At 46.8% G+C, this 22279-nt stretch overlaps 2 protein-coding genes across 10 annotated transcripts in view; both read right to left on the bottom strand.

Annotated features, from left to right (window-relative positions):
- Positions 1 to 2799: 2799 nt before the first annotated feature.
- Positions 2800 to 11201, bottom strand: Cfap298 (cilia and flagella associated protein 298). Its single transcript, XM_041673148.1, has 7 exons — positions 10920 to 11201; positions 7427 to 7594; positions 6409 to 6476; positions 4823 to 4981; positions 4557 to 4688; positions 3367 to 3462; positions 2800 to 3075 (listed from the first exon to the last, which is right to left on the bottom strand). Exons 1-7 carry the CDS (start codon positions 11056 to 11058, stop codon positions 2965 to 2967), a joined length of 873 nt encoding a protein of 290 aa, XP_041529082.1. The 5' UTR covers positions 11059 to 11201; the 3' UTR covers positions 2800 to 2964.
- Positions 11202 to 13271: 2070 nt separating this feature from the next.
- Positions 13272 to 22279, bottom strand: part of Synj1 (synaptojanin 1) — an 86771-nt gene continuing 77763 nt past the window's right edge. For 5 of the 9 annotated variants that reach the window (XM_041672843.1, XM_041672841.1, XM_041672840.1 and 2 more), the window contains 3 exons: positions 20423 to 20531; positions 19998 to 20215; positions 13272 to 16138 (listed from right to left, as the gene is read on the bottom strand). In XM_041672843.1, the coding sequence (XP_041528777.1) occupies positions 15353 to 16138; positions 19998 to 20215; positions 20423 to 20531 (1113 nt within the window). In that variant the 3' untranslated portion in view covers positions 13272 to 15352. Of the gene's footprint in view, positions 16139 to 17577; positions 17605 to 19997; positions 20216 to 20422; positions 20532 to 22279 lie in introns of those variants that run through there. The other 4 variants (XM_041672847.1, XM_041672844.1, XM_041672846.1 and 1 more) reach the window with 3 other exon arrangements.

The following is a 22279-nucleotide window of genomic DNA, read 5'->3' as shown; positions in this document are numbered from 1 at the left end:
TGGAGAAACAGCTAAGAGTTCTACATCTTGTAACAGGAAGTCAGCTGACACTCTAGGCAGTCTCTTGAGCATAGAAACCCTCAGAGTCTGTCCCACAGTGGCACGCTTCTCCAACAAGGCCATACCCACTCCAACAAAGTCACACCTCCTAATAGTGCCGCTCCCTATGAGATTATGGGGTCAATTACATTTAAACTGCCTCACTAGCAGTTGGAGGGTTTAAAGAATTTTAAGTGCTGTCAAATTTAAGTGGTGTTACTAGCATCCTTGGTTACAGACACAGCTACAGCCAGCTGGTATACATAAGGGCTACTTTCTTCCCTTTTGTAACAACCCAAAGATGTACTGGATCACAAAGAAACAAGACTCCATGTTAGGCTGATGGGAGTCTCTCAGAGAGCACTGGGCTCTATCTTCACAGGCTATGTGGCCTGGGTGAGGCACAAGGTGGGTGAACACAGTGTAGTGACAGCCAGTGGGCCCCTTTATGGATGGCTATGGAGGGGTCACTCCCCTCTGGGTACTTCAGTGAGCACTTGGCACTCAGCAGGGTATGAAGCAGACAGGATGAGAGGGTTGTGCAGTATACCACGTACCCCACAGAGGAGGTGGGAGGATGCCAGGAACCCCTCATCAGCTGATTATTCCTTTAGAGCGAGAAGAGGGTCTCAGGAGGGCGCGGGTGAGTTCTGCTGTTTATGTGAAGCAAATGCCACTGTCAGGGCCATGGACAGCACCATATCTGGTGGCACTGACACCAGTTTCTAGCCACACTGATGTAGTTCCCAAAAAGTTCTGCTGTGATTACACGCCTTGACTCACTCTTCCATACAATCCTGAGCATGAACCTTCTACACACAAACTATACATGAGTGGAGACAGCGGGCTCCCCAGATACAATCAGAGGCTCTAAGAGCAAACGTCATCCAAGGCCAAAACGTTTCACGGAGAAACTTAAAATTATAATCAAAGTAAGGGGAAATAGAAACAAATTTAGTTTTTATAAAATTTGATCAATCAAAATATCAGAACCATAAAGCATGGGCAGCTACATCTGGCTCTAGAAAGCGGCCTATCAGAGGCCAGTCCCGAGCAGCCACCAGGTTGGTAGCTTGGAGACGGCAGACAGAAGAGGGCAGAGGCTACCGCCTCTGGGAGAGCCTCAAGGTTTGGGACTCAGTCAAATTCATGTAGGCAAACGAAGCTATGTGAGCCAGTGTGTTGTTCTCACGTTTCCAGGCAGAACAAGGAGCTTGGTTTCATCACACATGTGGGGTGCTGGCTCCAGGGAAAGGTTGTCTTTGCATAGCTGGAACTGTCCCCAGGCCACCTCCACTTGGGGCACCTCCACTGGCTCCCACAACTCCTTTCAAGGCTATGGTGGGAAGCCTGGGTACTGAGGTGGGAGGGGTAGTGGATCAGGAAGGCCAGGGCAGGGAACAGTAGTGTGCTTCCTCTCCCTTACAGGGTGCAGGGAGAATTTCCTCTTAACTGGGCCGGTATCCTGGAGGCCAAGGTGAAGGGTGAGTATGTCTCCTGGGCACGTCTAGCTACAGGGAGAAGTCTGGGGTGTACTTATTTGTGGATAGACCAGGTTTGGTGGAGGGGGTAGTGGTTTGGGGGTACAGCGAGTTTAAAAAGAAAAGGACCAGTGAACCGGTATGTACTGCAGGTGGTCACGGAGCCAACACAGCTGCCCAAACTTGTCGTCATCAGTCCCAAGGGCGTGAATAGTAGCACAGGGAGAACAGGAAGCTGAGCCTGGACTTGGTCAGGCCATGCCAGGAATAGCCACTCTGTACCAAGACCAGAGTCCACACCAGAACAGCCGCTCTGCACCAGGGTCAGAGCCTGCACCCGGAACAGCCGCTCTGCACCAGGGTCAGAGCCTGCACCCGGAACAGCCGCTCTGCACCAGGGTCAGAGCCCGCACCCGGAACAGCCGCTCTGCACCAGGGTCAGAGCCTGCACCCGGAACAGCCGCTCTGCACCAGGGTCAGAGCCCCTCCTCCCATCTTGTTCTAGTGAAGGAGACTTGAAAGGTTAACTACAGAATCAAGATGCCAGGATAGCCTAGCTGCCCACCAACCTACATCACAGGTGGCCTCTCCTCCTAGCAGATAAGACTGCGGTGGTGGCGGGGGCACCAACCAGGAGCCAAGCTTAACCCTGGGTCTGATCTGTAAGTGGGTTTACACCCTAGAGCGCTGTTCTCAACTTTTCTAATGTTGCAATCCTTTAATGTAGTTCCTCATGTTGTGGTGACCCCAACCATAAAATTATTTCGTTGCTACTTCATTAAATGTAATTTTGCTATTGTTATGAATAGTAATGTGAATATCTGATGTGAAACCCGAGTTGAAAGCGGCTGCCCTCGTGCCTTAAAGCAGACTCCATCCCTCTCCACTCATCTCAAAGACAAGCCCGCAGCTGGCGGCCTCTAGTGGCCACTGTGGTCAAGTTCCACGTCCACTACAAAATTCATCTTGCAGAGAAAACGGAGGAAACTCTCAGGTCCTCTTCAACACATGAGAACACAAGACAAGGGAGCTAAGGGCATGGCTGCAAGTCCACCTGCGAAGCTTTGGTGAGCCCCAGAGAGCATCCTTAGACGCCACACAGTCCACCTGCGAAGCTTTGGTGCGCCCCAGAGAGCGCCCTTAGACGCCACACAGTCCACCTGCGAAGCTTTGGTGCGCCCCAGAGAGCATCCTTAGACGCCACACAAATCTACCTGCGAAGCTTTGGTGCGCCCCAGAGAGCGCCCTTAGACGCCACACAACTGTCCTAGACTGAGAATGATTTACACAGTTTCTCTTGAGTAGGTATTTATTAAGTTCTAAAGCCACGAATGCCTTATTTCAAAAATACAAACTAAAAGAAACTGGAAAATAGAAACGTCTATGTCTTTTACAGTATTTATAATATTTGCCCTGGGAAGGTGAGCTGGTGGCTCTGATGGCCTCATCTGGGTCTCCACTTTATGTCTTTTACCCCGTGAAAATGTCTTTTCAGAGCCGTGTTGTCGGCCCACGGAGAGTTCAAACAGGAGTCGTCATCATTTTCTTCCAGTTTCTGGAAACAATCATGCTTTACTCAGGATGGCATTTCAGGAAAGTGGTTCATGTAGACTGAGGAAGGTCTGGGTCACTTCCTGTAACCCTCACCCCCAACGCGCAGGACCCTCCGGGGTCTATAGCTGGTGACAGCCTTGGACAGCCCAGAAAGGCCATTCCCTAACACTGGTTGGTCGTCACAGGACCCCGCCCACGGGTGAGGCGTGAGATACAGGCTGCAGCCCCAGCTCTGTGTCTAGCCCCGCCCTCCCCGGCCCCGCCCTCCCCCCCCTGACTACCCAGTGGCTACCTTGAGCTCCTCCTGTCTTCTATGGTAGAACAACATTAGCTGCTTGTGCTCCTCACTGCTAATGATCGGCTCCCGGGCTGGTGCACCCTGGCCCCTCTGAAAGGCAAACACAGAGCAAACTGGGGACTGAGACATTCTTTGTGCAGGAGACATAGGAACATGGCATGTGCTTATTTTAACTGTCTCTGTCAACAGTGAAGACAGCAGGCCGAGATGCCACCATGCAGCCTGGGTACCAGCACGGCTGGGGCTCTGGACTTGTGGTGGATGTCATCTCTACCATGGCCATTCCCAAGGAACCCACGGCGAACCCAGGGTGGGTGGGAAGGTGTTTAGAGCCACAGCCTGAGACACAGAAATCTATAGGCCTTGTTCCCAAAACTCCACAGAAATGGGGCAGGAGCGGCTAAGTGGAGACGCCTCAGCTGGATGCTCCCAACACCTCCAGCCCTCTCAGCACGGGGCACCAGCAGCCTCAAAAGCCCTAGAATCTGTCTTGGCTGAATTTTCCATTACCAGGAACATTCTGCATGCAGACCTGCTTTTTTGGTTGAAATACTACAAAAAGGAAATTTCTACTTTAAACTGGGGCCAATAGGGCTGAGAGTATGCACAGGTTTAAAAGTCGTTTAGATTTTTTGTAAAACTTCATCACAACACTGACTAGATTTCATCAAACCAACACACAGCACTGACTAGACTTCCTCGAGCCGAAGGCGAACACACAGCACTGACTAGGCTTCATCAAACAGAAGGTGAACACACAGCACTGACTAGGCTTCATGAAACAGAAGGTGAACACACAACACTGACTAGGCTTCATCAAACAGAAGGTGAACACACAACACTGACTAGGCTTCATGAAACAGAAGGTGAACACACAACACTGACTAGGCTTCATCAAACAGAAGGGAAGCACACAACACTGACTAGGCTTCATCAAACAGAAGGTGAACACACAACACTGACTAGGCTTCATCAAACAGAAGGTGAACACACAACCCTGACTAGACTTTATCAAACCAAAGGTGAACACACAGCACTGACTAGGCTTCATGAAACAGAAGGTGAACACACAACCCTGACTAGGCTTCATCAAACAGAAGGGAAGCACACAACCCTGACTAGGCTTCATCGAGCCGAAAGCGAACACAGCACAACTTGCAAAGCAGAAGCCTCTGCTCACACACCTGCTGGATCTTGACGATGATTTTGGTCTTCTCATTTCTCCCCACATAGTCGGAGAGTTTCTTCGTCCTCCTCAGCTCCTTGGCAGCCCACCACAGCTGTGCTTCCGCCTCCGGGATGACTTCCAGTGCCGCCTGGGGTCAATCGTACAAGCACAGGAACTCCTTGAAGGGGGAAGGCACACGCGGCCCACCCTGGAGCCTGGCTGGAGGCCCTTCAGGCACAGGCGGCTCCAGCGCCCTGCTCGCCCCACAACCTCCAAGCACACCTGAGTTCCTGACAGATCTTCTTTATTTTCAAATTCCATCCGGATGGGATCGTATGGAGGCAACCCCATGGGATAAACGATCATCACTGCACCTCGAAGCTGGTCCAGGGCATCTTTCACCATCTCCATGGTAACAAAGACTCCAGCTTCCACTTGTTTCTAAAAGTGAACCATGCAAAAGTCAATAAACACCCAGTGGTTTCCGTATGAGGCCCCAGAGACCCTGCTAGCACAGCCGCAGAAGAGACCAGAGAGTTGCTGCTTCCCAGGTGACTGCTGCCCACTTCAGGGCTGAGCTGAGGACACGGTGGCCCAGGCAGGAGCAGACTGCGAGGGACACCAGAGAGGTCTGCAGACCCACACCCAGCAGGATAGTTGGGAGGAGATGGAGCAGGCTGCCCCAGGACAGGTACAGCCTTGGGCAGGTGGGAGTGGAAAGGGGGAGCTAGAGTCTGCCACATGTTAGAAAACAGATCCCGAGCTGCAGTGGGTACAACATGGACCGAGTTAGGGGGACATCAGCCAGAAGCTCTGAAGAGAACACAGGAAAGAGCTACATAAAGAACGCGTCTACTGTTTGCACCAGAAGGCGCTGGTGACACTTCGGGAACTTCACTTCACACAATGGTAGCTTTCTGTGGGTCCCTCAAGGACTGGGCAGGGCGGACAAAGCTGCAGGCCTGTGATCCCAGCCCTCAGGGAGCTGAGGCAGGACTGCCATGAGTTCAAGGTCTGTTCGGACTACAACTGAGTACCAGGCTGGCCAAGGCTGTACATGAAAAGTCTCAGAAATAAAATGAATTAAAAAAACAAAAGATTAGCTAAGAGCTTGGGGAATGCTTAGAAGTACACTTTGTGGGGTGAATCTGGGAGTGGAGGACAGGCAGTGAGGTCAAGACATGCAAAGGTGGGGGCAGCGACTGCTCCCCATGCGGATAAACGTGACAAGTGACATACTAAGGATTTTTACATTTATTTGGTGTGTGTGTGCTACAGCACATGGGGGGCGGGTAAGAGGACAGTCTATGGGAGTCAGTCTCTCTGACCACCAGGTGGGTCCTGAAATTAAACTCTTGAAGTTAGGTCGTCAGGCACCTTTATCCACTGAGCTGGCTCTCCAGTCCCAGGTGCGGGAGTCTCCCTGAATTCTTTCTATCCGGGGAGCGTATCTGCCCTCTCACGGTATTGTGTTCCTTCTGTGAAACAGGCTGTATGGAAAGGCTGGAGATGATTACAGAAAACACTGCTCTACAGGGAACGTCTCTACCAACCCTGCATCTGTGGGCTACAGTAAAACTCCCGTGCTTAGCTTTCCAAATTCCCGAGCAACAGTATACTGGAGCCTGCATTCACGCAAGAGGATGAATGCTTTGTTTGCTCCCTGTCATCATCATGTCCTCAAATAGGCTTTTTTGCTTTGCCACTGGGAAGCAGAGAAAGAAAAGAGAAAACTGGAAACAAAAGAGCAACAGAAAGGCGGGGAGCAGAGAGCAGAGGGGACGGAATGTGGGCTGGCAGCTAAGGCATGCATCTCAGGAACGTCCACTTCAAAGACAGAATCGCGTCCATCCTACTAAGAAGCTGACCTTAGACACGATGGCTTTGGCTTCTTCCACTGTCTTCTTTAAAACCTGCTTCATTTTCTCATTTGGAGCTATTAGGGAAAAAAGGACAGACAGTTGTCAAACACACGGCCTCTTTCAAAATCCCGGGTGTTCTGGAACTCTCCTGCCTGAACCAGGGAACCTGAGACGTGAGTATGAGTCTGGAATTGACAAAAGGGACACAGATGTGGGAAGCTAGGCAGACTCCCCAGCAAGGGGAGAGGTCTGCGGCAGCTTTTACACAGTTTGGCGACAGCTACAAAGCCAGGCCAGAGGAAGCACCAAGAGGACAGCGCCAACGAAGGGAGCAAGAGAATTCCAGTCCTCTCAGGCGACATAGCTGTGACTCAACCCTGTCACAGTGGGTCAAACGCAGGCAGAGGCAGTACGTGGCTGGGATGGCTCAGAGCAATAAAACTGTATGTATGTATGTATGTACGCACGCATGTTTGTTTTGAGTCAGGGTCTCTCTCTGTTCCCAGACTGGACTGCATGCCCCAATCTTCTTGCCCTAAGCTCCTGAGTGCTAGGATTACATGCGCCCGCTTGACCCACGAAACTTTATTGTACCTGAGCACTGTCCAAATGCGGCACACAACACCAAATCCTAGTTCCCGAACTTAGAACTAAGCACAGCGGAGACAGCGTCCCTGAATTTAGGAAGCATGGTTCCGTGCTCGTCCATTTCTGACCTACGGAAATGGCAAATGGCGTGGCTCATCTACCCCGTGAAGGAGGCCGCTCGATAGGAGCAGGCAGGCCTGGATGGGGTTTAGCACAGGAGGTTCGCAGTGCAGAGTTTTTCAGGTCTGCATTAAAAATGTTTTTACATGATGTGGGCGTGCTTGTGTGCGCCAGGGTACATATGGGGACTGCGTGGACTCGGTTCTGGGGCTCAGACTCAAGCCGTCAAGTTTATGCGCCCCTCTTACTGCGGAGCCATCCTGCAGCGTAAAGAACTGCCTTCACGTGCAAAGACAGGAGGGGGAAAGCCGGTTACCTTGCCCGTTCCTCCGCCCGATGTCGTCCTTTTGGAAGACGGAGCCGCCGCTAGGCGCACACTTCTCTCCCCACTCATCCCGCAGCTTCAGCTCCTGAATCTGCTCGTCCGTCAGCCCTTGCATATTCGGGGGGAGGAACACACCGTGCTCTGCCAGCTCTTCCATCTCTGAAAAACAGGAGAGGGCAGCCACTCCTGACTGGGATCACTCACACCCAGACTCGTGCTCCTGGGTCTCAGGTCTGGCCCTTATAGCTCACTATTTTAACCTGCGTCACGAGCCATGTGTCAGACCTTTGTTCATCTTGGACAAAGGCACTGACTAGCCCTCGGTCAGTGGAAGCACAGCGAGCTTCAGTCATCCCCCACCCACACAGTAAGGCTCTGTGCTCAGGAGTTAAAAGATTAATGGTCATTTAAGGAGCCTAACCACACAGCCAGCCCACCGCACGGCTTTGCTATTTTCCAAGGAGAATCTCTGATGACCCCATTTAATGGAACCTCGTGAAAGAGGCAGGACAGTTGCTTAAACCTGCCCACCTTCCTAATCTCAAAGCTGTGATCCTAGGCTTGCTGAGAGCACCCGGCTATGAGAACCACACAAAGAGGCTCACTTGGTAAAATGCTTGCTTTGTAAGCATGAGGTGCTGACTTGGATCCCTGAACTCATGTAAAAAACACTTATACCTTTTTACTGGGGAGGAGGGGAGAGGAGGGGTGAGGAGAGAGCTGGGCATCCCCGGGGGGGCTTCGCGGCCAGCTGCACAGGCCAATGAGACCCCGTCTCAAAAACACAAGGTCATACAAGTTACACACGCATACACACACCATACAAGCACACATACACACATGCGTTCTCTCATAAAACTTTACACAAACACTGTGTAAACAATTTAGATAAATCACGGGGAAGGATTTAAGGCAGTTGTCCTGGTTGGTTTTTGTCAACTCGGCACAAACCTATCCATATCTAGGGAGAGGGAAGCTCAACAGAGAAAACGCCTCTATCAGATTGCCCATAGACAAGTGTAGGACAAACAGGATTGATGTGGGAAGACCCAGCACCCTGTGGGTGGTGCCACCCATGGGCAGATGGTCCCAAGTGGCATAAAAAAAAGTCTGAGTGAAGGAGTCTTCCTCTATGGTCTCTGCTCCAGTTCCTGCCTCTAGGTTCCTGCCCTTCACAGACTAAACCTTCAAAAAAGAAACAAACTCTTTCCTCCCCAAGTTGGTTTGTTCCCACAGCTATAGAAAGCTACCGAAGACAGAACCTGGTATCAGCATCCTGGAGTATCAGGACAGACCTAACCATGTTTTGAGGACAATAGTGTTAATGTCTGGAACCTTGTGCTGGAAGAGCCATTGAGTGCTCAGAGCTTAATGGGCTGGTGTGGGAGCCTGAGATATGAGTCCCGAGAGCAATGCAGACAATGGAGGTCTGGCTCGTGAAGGTTCAGAGGGAAACAAAGATGATAATTTGTATTAAGAACCTGTGGTTCTGGTCAGCTGGAGCTGAGAAATGAGCTGCAGTTCTCAAGAGACCAGAACCACTTGGCTGGAGTGAAACACAGCTCAATTGGCTGTGGATAAGAAGATACCAACACCATCGAGGCAAAATGCTCTTCCTCATGGGGGGGGGGGGGATTCAGCAGTCACCAGGCAGATGCAGAGGAAGCAAGATGAGGATGCTGCACTGAGAAAAGGTACCAAGCCACATGGCTAAACATGGACAAGAAGTATGGGTTAATTTAAGTTGTAAGAGCTGGTTAATAATAAGCCTGAGCAATAAGCCAAACAGTTTATAATCAGTATACGCCTCTGTGTGTTTATTTGGAACTGAACAGCTGTGGGACTAGGCAGGACAGAAACATCTGTCTACAAGCTGGGGTCTAAAGGTGCCAAAGCTGCATCTCATGCCTGCAGCCAAACTTGGTAGTGCATACACAACCGCCACATGGTACTACTTTCTGAGGACATGAGGGGGTTTATGGAGGACAGTGGAGGCTGGGCACAGGAAGAGGCCAAGAGGGGCTATTGGTGAAGGTGCAGCGTCAGCTGCAGGGATCACGGAGAGAGGCTTAAACTTGGCATCATGTGGCAGGTGAGACCCTGAAGGGAGGCCAGGAGGCAACTGGTGCCACTGGTGAAGGTGGCAACCAAGGACAGGAGCAGCTGTGGAGTGAAGCCAGCTTCAGCTATGAGATGCCGTCGGTGTGTGTGCTCTGGATGGAGGAGCCTAGAAGAGCTTGAGTCCCAAATGTCTGTCACTGTCCTCTCCAGTGCTGGAGTTTGGCTTTGCTTTGACTTGAATGTTACTGAGCCTAGTCCTTCCCTCTTGGAATAAGAAAGCTGTTAACTTGTTCGCTGACTTTACAGGAACCCGATTATGAGACAGATATTTTAGAGAGGTTTGGACTTTGAGAGACTGAACACTTAGAGTGACTTTTTAAGGATTGTATCTTATCACAGCAACAGAGGCTACGACAGCAACTAACCCTCAAAAACGTGAAAATTCACCTCATGTTTACTATCCAAGTGCATGATCTTATATTTTCCTATCGCATACGTGTTTAAATCTACACCAGCATATATAATAAATATGAATATATATATTAACATGTATAAACCTACACCAACACACACACACACACACACACACACACAAAACTTTGAGCCATTCTATATTGCCTGTCCTTCCTGTGTGTTTCTGTAATACTGGGAATATATGTGACCTGCAACAGTACATACAATACAACACGATAAATGGTGTAAGCGGATGGGATGTTTTTGCACACTATGCTTGGGAGAGGGGCTGAGGTGACTCTTCCCTCATCGTCCTAAAGCAGCGCACTGGTGCCTGCCCGAGTGCTGACTGGCAATGGCACCCGTAGAGTACATCTGCTAAATTCTAAATTCACCCACAAAACCCTAATATCCCGCACTATACTTTCAACTTACAATGTTAAAGAAGACCCGGAGTTTTCTCTCTCTAAATGTCATCTAATATTGAGCCTGTTTTGAAAGCAGTGAAGTTTAATTAGGGGAAAATATAACAGGTTTTAAGGCATTGTCTAGAATGCAGATATAACACGTGTTTCCTAGGAGACAGAAAACAACACCAAGGCTCTCCCAGTGTCCCTCACTTTTGATGGGCGGTCTCAAGGCCAGGACCCAAGCTCTCAAAGTCTTAAAAAGGCGTACTTGACAATCCCCTCCCCATGGCTACTACACCACCTTCACCCGGGCTAACTCCTTGGTTCTGCTGGGATCTTTCGGCTCCCTCCTACTGCCCTTGGGCCCAACGCCAAATTCTGGCTTCCCGCTGTCCATCTCTGAGTCGGGGGTACCAACCTTGCCTGGATTTCTCCAGTTGCTGGTCTTCCATCCCGGGTCAACTCTGATGCTCCTTCTCCAGTCCCCAGGTTACTGTAAATCTTTCCGAATCCTCAAACCTCGAGCCCTCCCCAGTCCTTCCCCTGTGCACCGGCAGTACCTGTGCAGAGCCGCTGCACCTTCAGCCGCCCATTGTAGACGCGGGTCACCTGAATCGTGAGCTCCTCCAGCTCAGTGCTCCCGGGAGCCTGCAGCAAGAACTGGCTCTCGTCGCCTCTCTTCACGTGCAGCACCACCATAGCTGCGCCGAAGGCCCCGCCGAGGGGTAGGGCGGCAGGCAGGGAACAGGAGGCCTGCAGGCCCAAGAGGCCAGCCCGTCCGGTACAGCAGTGAGACTAACTGCTGCCCAGTGGCGGAACCCGGGAACTCGGGCTCACGCGTCCGTCCGGTGAGTAAAAAGATCGGCGCACGCTCGCGGAAGTGACTGTTGCCAGGAGCAACAGTCAAACACTGAGCCGGAAGGGCCTCCTGCGCCCGAGCCTGACGCACAGTCGCCGCTACCGGAAGTGGCTGTGGTCCGGGCAACCGAAACCCAAACCAAGCTTCTAGAGGTGAGCGGACTGTCCAGGGAACCCGGGAGATGAGCTGACAGAGCGTGCGTGGTAGCTCCCAGTTGAGAACTGAGTGGGATGGTGGGCACCACGGGACCACAGTCGCCCCCAAACCCAGACTCGTTTCCGCACAGGCACTGATCGCCTCCGGAAATGCCTTCTGCTTCAGATCTGGGGAAGTCACAGTGGCTGAGCCCCCCCAGACTGTACGGCTAAGTCTTGTCCCCACAATCTCACAAAGGGCAAGTGTAGGCATTGCAGCTCTAATGGAAAGGGATCCTGGCAGTCGGGAACCAAGGAATATTAAGTGCTACAGCTCGGATGAAAAAGTATTCTGGCAATCGGGAGCCAGGGAATACCACAGGTCACAGTAAGCTTAGTAGTTTACAGTCCTACCCTAGCGAGAGGCTTCCTCAACGAAGCTGTTACAGCTCATGTTACAGTTCTGCCCCGCTCCATTCCAGCGAAAGGTCTTCACCCAAAACACATTCAAACCGTTTACTGGGAGGGAAGAATCCAGGAGAGTGACTCCTCTGTGAAGACTTATATAAGGCTTTTTTTGTTTTGTTTTGTTTTGTTTTTTGTTTTTTCGAGACAGGGTTTCTCTGTGGCTTTGGAGCCTGTCCTGGAACTAGCTCTTGTAGACCAGGCTGGTCTCGAACTCACAGAGATCCGCCTGCCTCTGCCTCCCGAGTGCTGGGATTAAAGGCTTAAAGGCGTGCGCCACCACCGCCCGGCTTATATAGGGCTTCTAGGGGTGGAGTTTTTCCAGGGAGATTTTTCAGGGTGGAAATTGGTCAGACTTTAGACCCTTGAGCTCAGATTAGCTAAATCTCATACTCAGGGATTGAATGGTTTTCTGCTCAGTGATTGGTTCGTTTTCTTGCATAGGAATTGGTTGTTTTTTTGCTTAGTTGGTCAAGAGCAGATTTGGTTTCAGGACCAAAGTGTTTCTTTCCTTGGCTCCTTTTAGCCTTTTGGCTCTAATTTCAAGGCCAGGGCATATTTCTTTCACTGATTCTAGGGTCAGGTTTCAGACTCGGTACATTTCTTTGGTTCTTGGTTCAGGGCTAATTTCTTTCACTGGCTTGGGTGTCAGAGCCAGGGTGTGTTTCTTTCAGTGGCTCTGGTTTCAGGGCTGGGGTGGGTTTCTTTGGCTGCCCCTTTTCCTTCCCAGCAAGCAGGCGCAGCACTATTCATCAGGGTGCTCAGACATAGTGGAGGAGCCCTGGATGCTTTAAGTGTGACAAAAGGGAAAGAAAAACAAATGGAGAGGAAATTCAAATAGAGGAATAAAGAAAATTAACTAGGGTAACTGCTCTGTAGCCTTGAAATGATTCCAAATTCAGTTTGGCTAAATAGTGGGTTTCTTGTGTGTGTGTGTGTGTGTGTGTGGCGGCACTTTATATTACTTACTTGCTGGTGGAAAAAGCTGCTGCCCCTGTAACTGATTGTACTGCAGTGATGCACGGACACTGGACTGTTGCAGGTCTGGAGCTGATTACCTGTCTCGCTAGCTTAGCCCCTTGAACAGCTAGCCATCCACTGCCCTCCTCTAGGTCTGACCTAACGTCCCTAAAACCTTTGCAAGCTATAAACTAAGCTTCCAGAAACAAAAGTTAACACAAAGTTCTGATGCCCACAGAAACAACTTCCAGCATCATCCTGTAACTGCCTGTTGGATGCATCCATTGGTGTATTTTAAAGTTGCTATGCCTTATGACTTTACAGAGCTATAAAACTGCGTGAAACTGCTTTCCATGGTAGATCATAGAATTCTGGGTAACCTAAATCCACCATGACCGTTCAAATTTGATCCCAGAATAAATTACCTCTTATTCACACATGAACACACACACACACGCACGAAAGAAAAGGAAAAAAAGCACTAACTTATTTTCTTCAAATGTCATAAAATTTGTTTATGTAAAATATGAAAAATAGCTGAGAAAATCTTCCCTTTTGAGTAAAGAAGCCATCTAGCGGTAAAGACATATTTATTTCATATGACAGCACGTTTCACAGGATATGTACAGAATGTATACCACGGACTTTAATACTGTACTTCTATAAAGTATAGTTATAAATATTGTATGCCACATAAGCAATAAAACTCTTACATACATATAAACATCAGTCTACTATAGAGAACAGACATTCACAGATTCTTAGTGTCTATTTTCTGCTCTGCTTTAACCAGAGCTGGTAAATATTCATACACAATATCTAGTTTTTCGTAGCAAACTTTCACTTCCTTTGTGCGTTTCCGCAGAGTGCCAGGCCAGACAAGGCTGAGCGGCTGCTCTACAGACTTGACAGTGTTTACCCGAGACACACTGCTTAGGGCTGCGGTCGCACTGCATCAGCTTCCTAACGATGGGTTAGCTTGCTAATGGGGAGCGGATACCACACACACTAGTCACACAGATGGAACAAGCTAATTCACATTTTGAAGCACACTGCTATCATAATACTGCGGTTTAAGAGCTACTACTGTTGAAATGATTAGAACCCACAAGCACAATGGAAACCTCACAGAGTTATTGCTCCAGCCCCTTCTGGCTGTAGCCGAGGACACTATAGATACAGTATTTGATAACACTGAGCATTTGCAAAGTGCTCTGTCCTAACAGATGGCTCTACATTACAAGTGCAACACAGTTTGCTGTGCTTTTACAAGGGTGTGACAGCAGCTATACATATTTCTAGTCTCACAATACACATCTTTAAAGGTTCATGTGGACACTGGAACTTAGGTGTATATATGTAATTTTTATATAAAAAGAACATTAAAGTCTTAATGTGTAAGGATAATTTTAACTTCAACTGACAACCAACCAAACAACACCTTAGGGAGTTTTCCCAACTGGCTTACTTAACGATATCAAAATACAATGTTTTTTTTTTTTTAAAAAAATTCCATGTACTTCTTCACAAAATTAATAAGAGCAAAATGGGTCGCATACTGGCAGTGCAGGAGACAGAATCCACAGCAAATTTGAGGTATAGCCTCTAAAACCTTAAAGCAGCATCACAGATGGGTTACGGCCTCACACAGGAGGGCACACGCCTGGGATATGTTCCCAGTTCAGAGCACTCAGAGCAAAGCGGTGAACAGGGGTGGAGAGGGACAGGGTCGCACAGAAGAGAGCATGCTAGCTCTGCTATTCTGTCCCTGCCGGTCTGAGTGTCTGTCACGTGACTGACCACAAGGCCTGGACTGCCAACTGTAACCCCAGAGAAAGGCATACTAGAGGTACGGGGAGGGAGGTAATGAGGGTGAGTTTGAAGGGCTGGTGTATAGTAGGAGATGGCAGTTCTGTAAAGCAGTCATCCTACTCTGGGCTTTAAAACTAGCGAAAGCATCTAAAGCACACCTGGGCGGTAGCCATCTTCTTAATGATGAGATCCCGAAAAAAGGACATTGTCAGAACTTCTGGGTAAAACTGTATCTGAATTGTATCTCAAGACTTAAGTTTTATAAATATGTATGTCTGTGTGTATATAAACACATGCATATAGACCTCTTGCTAAAGCAATGCCCTCAGAACGGTTTAACTGTAACTCTGGAAGCTCTTTGGTAGATATCCGTGAGTACCAATTGTCAAACAGCAGTAGGCTGGCAGAGTGTCAGCTACAGCTGTGTTGGCTTTGTGTGGTGTTTATGTGAATTTCTGAGTAAGGACTAGTTTTTAAAGTAGTTTTGAGCACTTCTTAAAATGGTTCCTGCTCTTCCTTATTCATCTGAAGAGAAAGACCAGAACTCCAGTTAGTAAGAGGATGTCTTGGTTATTTCCAATATACACAAATTCCAGCGTTGACCACACCTCTGGTGGTCTTTATATAGATATCAGTGCGCGCAACGATTACTTATTGCACATAATGAATAACTAATGCCCCATTCTCCAGAGTCTAGCCCGACAAAACAGAAACAAATAGCCAGAGCAAACCAGCAGGAACTCCCTTCCCATCATATAACTAACTATCTTTCTGTGAAGTCCAGTGTGGGAGAGGCCTTAGATGCTAGCGTTGTGCAAGGTCCTGCAGACAAGCTCGTGCTGGGTGGGAGCAGAGGGGCCGGAGGAGGCGGTGGCCTTCTGGCTGGCAGCACACAGAAAGCAACACCTGCACCTTTACTCCAGTCATCAGATGAAGTTGGCGTGGTACCCAGCAGCGCTGGACAAACTGACTTGGACGTTCCCACTGTGGGAAAGTTGTCGTCTTCCTCAAAGGTTACCCATCCTTTGGGGTTGCTTGTTTTTACTGTAGAATGGCTCTGCAGATCAAAGTTGTCCTCGAAACCATCAAGTGAACTGGATGGCTTGCTCGTGTCATGAGTGAGAGGCAGGAGAGGAGGGAAAGGACTGCTAGGAACAGGCTCTTCTTTGAACAGCCAAGAAGTTGCCTCTGACTCTTGTGACTGAGCTCGAAATGGGTTTCCAGGGGCAGCAGTCCTGTCTGTAAAAGGATTCCTGCTGGGCAGGCTGGAAAACGGATTTGCTGAGGTTCCCATACTTCCCTGCGACTTACTCCGAGCTGGAACTGGGGGCATGGCTGGCATGCAACTCACAGAACTCAAAGAGTTAACACTACTTTGCGATGCAGAAGGCAACTGAATCAACATCTTTGGGTCTGGGGTTAGAACAGGTGACATCTGAGCAGACAGCTGAGCCTTTGATACAGCAAGCAGACTAAGTGAGAGAGCTTCAAATGGGTCACTCTTCAATGCTGGCTCTTGTTTGACACCAGAAATTCCATTTGTTTTTACCTGGAAAAGAATGAACATTGAATGACTGGTTCTTACTTATTATTTCCTTTTCTTCTTATCTTTATTATTTCTCCTTTTCTTGAGCAACTATACAAATTAGAAACTAAAAAGTAACTATAAGTTTTTATTTTGATGGCTTAATAAATAGAATGAAATAGGTAAAATTATGTTCTTGAAGAATTTATAACTAAATAAATCCTTCTATTAAATCCATGTTTTAAATCTCAAAGAAATATGATGGTATAATTTCTTTCATTCAGTTTTTGAAATGGTAAGAAAGAGAATTATATGAGTTTGTTCATATCCTGTTCTTTTAAATTTTAGCACAAACTTAAACTTATATGCTAAGAGCATTTGGTAAATATGCATAATAAACTTCCAACACCCATCTATGAGGCTATATTTTCACCTAAATTCCCCACAGAAATTCAATTTTAGGAATAAAAGCTATGTTCATAAATTCAAAACTGCAGATGGAGTCTTTTCCTTTCTGTTTGGAAAAGTAGAGTTTCAAAGGTTCTTTGCTTTTTAATGAGAGCTGGCTCATTGAATGACACAACTTTCCTTAATGGACCTTCCTCATCCTATCAAGCAAGACAGATAAAAGCAAGGGTTATTTAAAGTGTGGGGTGGGGACACTCCATTTTATATGAACACCAATTCTAAAAATCCTAAAACCAAAAAGGCTGCGCTGAGTGCACTGGCTGTGAGCCGAGAGCCAGGGGAGGGGTGTTCAGAGTCAACACTGCAGCCATGAAAATCACACTCCCTCCCAATCCCTTGTCCACCAAGATGCTGGTTGGGCAGCCCGGCCCCTGGACTGAGCAGGCTTAGAGGAAACCGGCGTGCACATGACAGTGAGACCAGACCACCATCCACACTGGATTAACTGTGACCTAAGCAGGATCTGGGAAGGGTGGAGATGTGCTGACATCAGAGGAGCTTCTGCAGAGAAAGGTGTTGGAAGGGCTTTTTAAATGCTATTAATTTTAAAGTACCAACTCTTTCTTACCAAAAAGAATCTGGCTTCTAAAATTATCTGAAAAAAGACTTCCCAAAAGAAATCTAAGGAATAAACAATTAGATTTTGTGTTTATGTAATTATGCCATTGTTAAAACCAAGAACCAAAGTGGATTAGCCAAGTAGGCTTTCATATACAAATCATTTCTTTTTGAAATTATACTTTTTAGTTTTGTTAATTTGTATAGAAAACAAAGCAAAAAAAAATGGTAAAGCATTAGCAAGAACTAAAATGGTTCCTAAAAATCCAAAATACTAAGAACAAGCAGGTATGAGTTTATGGTATGGTAATAGAATTTATTAATGTGGACGAGTGGATTTAAAAATGGGTGAAACTTGAGATGTATGACGCGAAAGCCTCATACATCTGCGCTGGGGAGATGGATGGCTAGCACATGGAAGGTGATAAACACTCAGGTACCTGTTACCCTGACGGTTGCTCCTGCTTTGAGAAAAGGAACACAGACATCAAAGGAAAGAGTTAGGACAATTCCAGAGTAGCCACAGCCCCAACCAGACAGTCCTCAGAAAGCTGTGGCTCTAGTCACACGTGGGGCTCAAGAAGAGCACGTGCAGGTGATGCCGTCAGTTTGTGACCTCAGGACGTAAGCTTTACCAATGTCCAGCTTGAGTACCAGCCAGCTCAAGTCTCTTATCACTACTTCCCTTACTGGAGAAAATGTACCCAACACCGCTCTGCTGAGGTACAGGTCACCCAACGGAGAGTGTCAGCACCAGCCTTGCTAGTGCTGCTCAAGTTTTCTAAAGGACTTAGAAAATTAATTCCCTTATTATTTCATAGCTGGAAGATACAACAAGGTAAGAAACCAATTTTTGTTGTTTAAAATTGAAATAAAAAACTTTCAATAATCTGGCTGTATTTTAAGGCACTGGCCCTTCTGATACTGAAGTTTATATGTAAACACTGGCATGTGAGCAATAAACAGAATGTGCAGTTTAGTAACTGGTAAGCTCAACTGGGGCTTTCTCAATAAAGTGAAAAACTTTTTGAAAATTAAAAAAAAAAGATGCCATCCTAAATATATTATGTACCTTAGAATTTCTCGACTTCCTTACCCTTCCTTCTCCCCTTTTTTCCAGTGCAGGGGATGACCCAAGGCTGTGTATGTGTGGCCAGTGTTCTGCCACTGATATACATTAGCGTGATGCAGTGACTTAAGTCACCACTGTCGTGATGACCCAGGGATGTGCCTGAGTGGCCAGCCACTGACATACATCAGTGTGATGCTCTGTGACTTGAGTCCCCACCATCCTGATGACTCTGGAGTCATGTGCATCAGTTCTGTCAAAGAACAGCTTACGTTAAAGGTTCAAGGCACTGTCATCAGTATGAAATGGACCTCGGATACAGACATTACAAAGTGGGTGGAGTGAAGGTGTGTCTACTCTAAAATGAATGCCTTAAAACTGTATTTACAGTATTCAAGATGACTAGTTTCAACAATTTCTGCCTTCTAATTAATTTTTTAAATAGACAGTACAAAAATAAATCTTTAAAGTTGGAGGAAGAGGGAAAAGAATAGTAGCTATTTATTCTTTGAAGGGTTTATATTAAATATCTTCAGCACCTCTACCTTAACCTAAAAGGTAAGAGTAACTTTTAGTATTAACCAGCTGAGAACACTTTTTATTTTCTATTGCTTTCTTTAGCTTTCAGCAATGTAAGCAACAGTCTAGCAAGTACCAACTGCTAATGACTATTTTGAGTCTTAGCTACTTTAGATTCTGCTTGGCAACAGAGATCTGTGTTAGAAATGGCCTGCCAAATAGGTCAATATAACCATCTATCTGTGAAACAAATGCAAGTTATTACTGATAAATATGTTCAAAGACTACTGCATACACAACATTTCAGATGAAAGCATGGACTTCTAAACTTTATATACTGCTTTGGTTTTGATGGCATTTTCAAGTAAAGATTTTGTATATGGTGATTCAGCAAAATGTACTTATTAATTTTATCAACTTTACTTACATGCACACAACAAAACTAACCCGAAGGTAAATATACAACACTTTTAAGTATAATGAGCACAGTGCAGAGCAATTATAGATCTCATGGCAGCGCTGCCGATATGAGACAACAGGAATGTCCATGACTTCATGTCAGGGCCATGGAGCGGTTTCTGTGAGACCCAAATGAAAGGATGTGGTCATCTGTGGTTTCTGTGTGAGCCCCTCCTGTAAGACAGCAACCCCAGGAACCCAGTGGCAGCTCAACACAGAACTACTGCTTACATCAGGAGGCAGTGAAGACTCACTCTGTCTGCAGGAAATGGACCACCAGGCCAGTGTCTAAACACTGAACATGTCTTGATTGCATCTCTCCAAAACTAATATCATCTCAGCAATAAGAGGACTCTTATTATTGTTCATATAAATAATAAACTGCCTAAAGCAAACAATGTATTTAAAGTTACAAATGAGGAACCACTTGGACTTTCCTAAAGAACCCTGATCCAGTATCAGGGGATCTGAAAACTCTTTAACTGATTAACCCTTGCTAGACTGGAACTCGCTTTACAAAGACCAGATTGGCCTTGAACTTGTGAATCTCTGCCTCCTAACCTGGGATTACCTAAGCACTCCTGTTGCTCTCTGAGATTTTCTTACTTAAGCAACACATATGAACAAACAAACAAATCCTTAAAATTCTCAAATAGCCAATAGAGTGCAATTCATTTCAGGAATCAGATGATACTAAAGTCATTTCAAGGGGCTATTACTTTCAAGTGGCATATTTATTCTTAACCCCTGGTCATTAAAATAGCCTAAGAGTCTATGCTATACAGCATATGCACCAGAGACGACACTTACTTGCAGCTGTGGTGAGGAGTCTGCAGGCAAGCTATGAGATGATCTGCTCCGAGGCGGGGGCTGTGGTGGGGTTTCCAAATTCGGTTGGGGGCCAGAGGGAGGCATAGGTGCTGCCACGGGGACAAGAGGCTCCTGCAACTTTTGAGCAGGTGGGGGCAGAGAAGGCTGCGGAGGAAAAGCAGCCTGAGGCTTCAGTGGTTCTGGAAGGACAGCTGGACCTAAAACACCAAGGGCTGTCATGTTAACCGTGCTGAAAAAGCCACAAGCCATCTTTTTCTTTAGGGCAATGTGCAAAGGTATTCTATTTTCCCATTATTTCCAGGAGCCAAGGGAGAAGATCCCATCTGAGTAAGCTCGATCTTAGGTGGCAGGAGAAGAGAGAGGAAAGGAGAAGAGCAGAGGGAGTGTGCTCCCAGCACGCCTACCTTTCGATGTCTCTGGGGGCTTGCTCTGGCTTTCAGGAGTCAGCCTTCCGGCAGATGCTCGTGCCTGGCTCTGAGGGGCGCTGATCACTCCAGCACGTGCTGGAATTGCCTAGAGATGGGGATAAACTAGTGACATTAACCTGTCTTCTACAGTTAGAGTCTGTGAAAAAATGCCTGCTTTCATGTCTCACTGAATCTTGGGTGTAAGTCCCCACCTCACCACTTTTTCTGTTTGTAGCTGAAACAGTGACACAATACATTCCCTTTTGTTTTTTGACAGTGTACTGTGGCCCAGGCACTTGCAAGTATGATATAGGCATTTTTTCTAAAATATTTATTTATTTATTATGTATACAATATTCTGTCTGTGTGTATGCCTGCAGGCCAGCAGAGGGCACCAGACCCCATTACAGATGGTTGTGAGCCACATGTGGTTGCTGGGAATTGAACTCAGGACCTTTGGAAGAGCAGTCAGTGCTCTTAACCCCTGAGCCATCTCTCCAGCCCCATAGGCATTTTTTTTAATATAGGCATTTTTATTTAACTTTCAAAATAACTTCATATGTAATTTGTTACCTGAACTTTAAGGTCAAGCTAAGGCCTGACACTGTGGTCCCAGGCTGCTCTGGAACTCACTGCACAGATCGGTTTGGCCTTGGGCTCACAATAGCAATTTCCTTGCCTCAGCCACCTAAATGCTGAGGTTACAGATATAAGACACCCAGCCTGGTGTTAAGAGAACTTTTAGCCTCACAGAAACCCCAACTTCCCTCCCCATCCCTACATAATCGAGGTGCTGTGGGGGTGTGGTAGTGGTCAGTATATGGCAAACTTAGCTCTTGTGAAACAGAGTAACAGCTATCTTGAGATATATTTTACAGACAGTTTAATTTAAAGAGTAGGATTATATTATATATATGGACTTCAGTTTGTTAAGTAGATGGCTACTAAAGACAGACCAGTTTTGCCAGGCACTTGTGGTACACGCCTTTAATCCCAGCACTCAGAGGCAGAAGCAGGCGGATCTCTATGAATTCAAGGCCAGCCTGGTCTACAAGAGGTAGTTCCAGGATAGGCTCCAAAGCTACAGAGAAACCCTGTCTTGAAAAACCAAAAAAAAAAAAAAAAAAAAAAAAAAAAAAGACACTGGTTTCTGTTTCATAAGAAGTGGTGTCTTAGGTTCCCAAGGTCTTGGCATAGTGGTGCTCTAGCCTATGGTTTTTCTTTCTTATTCTTTGTGTGTGTGCAGGCATTCATGGATGGCACATGTGTGATGTCACAGGACACTGCTGAGCAGTCTCCTCTTCATCATCACATGGGCTATAGGGGATAGAGCTCAGGTCGTCAGGCCTGCGTAGCAAGCACTCTACCCACTGAGTCATCCATGGCCCTATCTGTTTCTTTCTGAATAACTGTTACAGCTCAGAAAAATTTCATTTGAGTGAATAATGGAAACTGTATGTATATAACAAAATATATCCTAAACAAACAGAAGCCAGAGATTTATAGTTTTATAAACTAGGGCAAAAAAATCTTATAAGCTATCTGCCTTCCTAGTTTTAGTATCTTCAGAACCAGTTTAAGTATTGTATTATAATTTTATGCTAATTAAAGTCCTTCTTAAAAAAGCCTTTTTTAAAGACAAGGTCTCTCTCTGAGTATTCTGGAACTTACTATATAGACCATGCTTGCCTCCTTCTCACAGAGATCCTGCATCCTTAGTGCTGAGATTAAAGTTGTATGTCACCATACCTGGCTGGAAGGATAACTGTGTATTTCCATTGATTAAATAGGTTATGTGATAAACAGCTATCCAAATACAATTATTACTCCTTCATATTTTAAGAGATACTAAGA

Source organism: Microtus oregoni, unplaced genomic scaffold (genome assembly GCF_018167655.1).
Source record: "Microtus oregoni isolate MIOR12 unplaced genomic scaffold, Mior012 000023F_ref0000262, whole genome shotgun sequence".
NCBI classification, from domain to species: domain Eukaryota; kingdom Metazoa; phylum Chordata; class Mammalia; order Rodentia; family Cricetidae; genus Microtus; species Microtus oregoni.
Note: the sequence above shows the minus strand (reverse complement) of the source record. Positions and strands in the feature narration are given on the sequence as shown.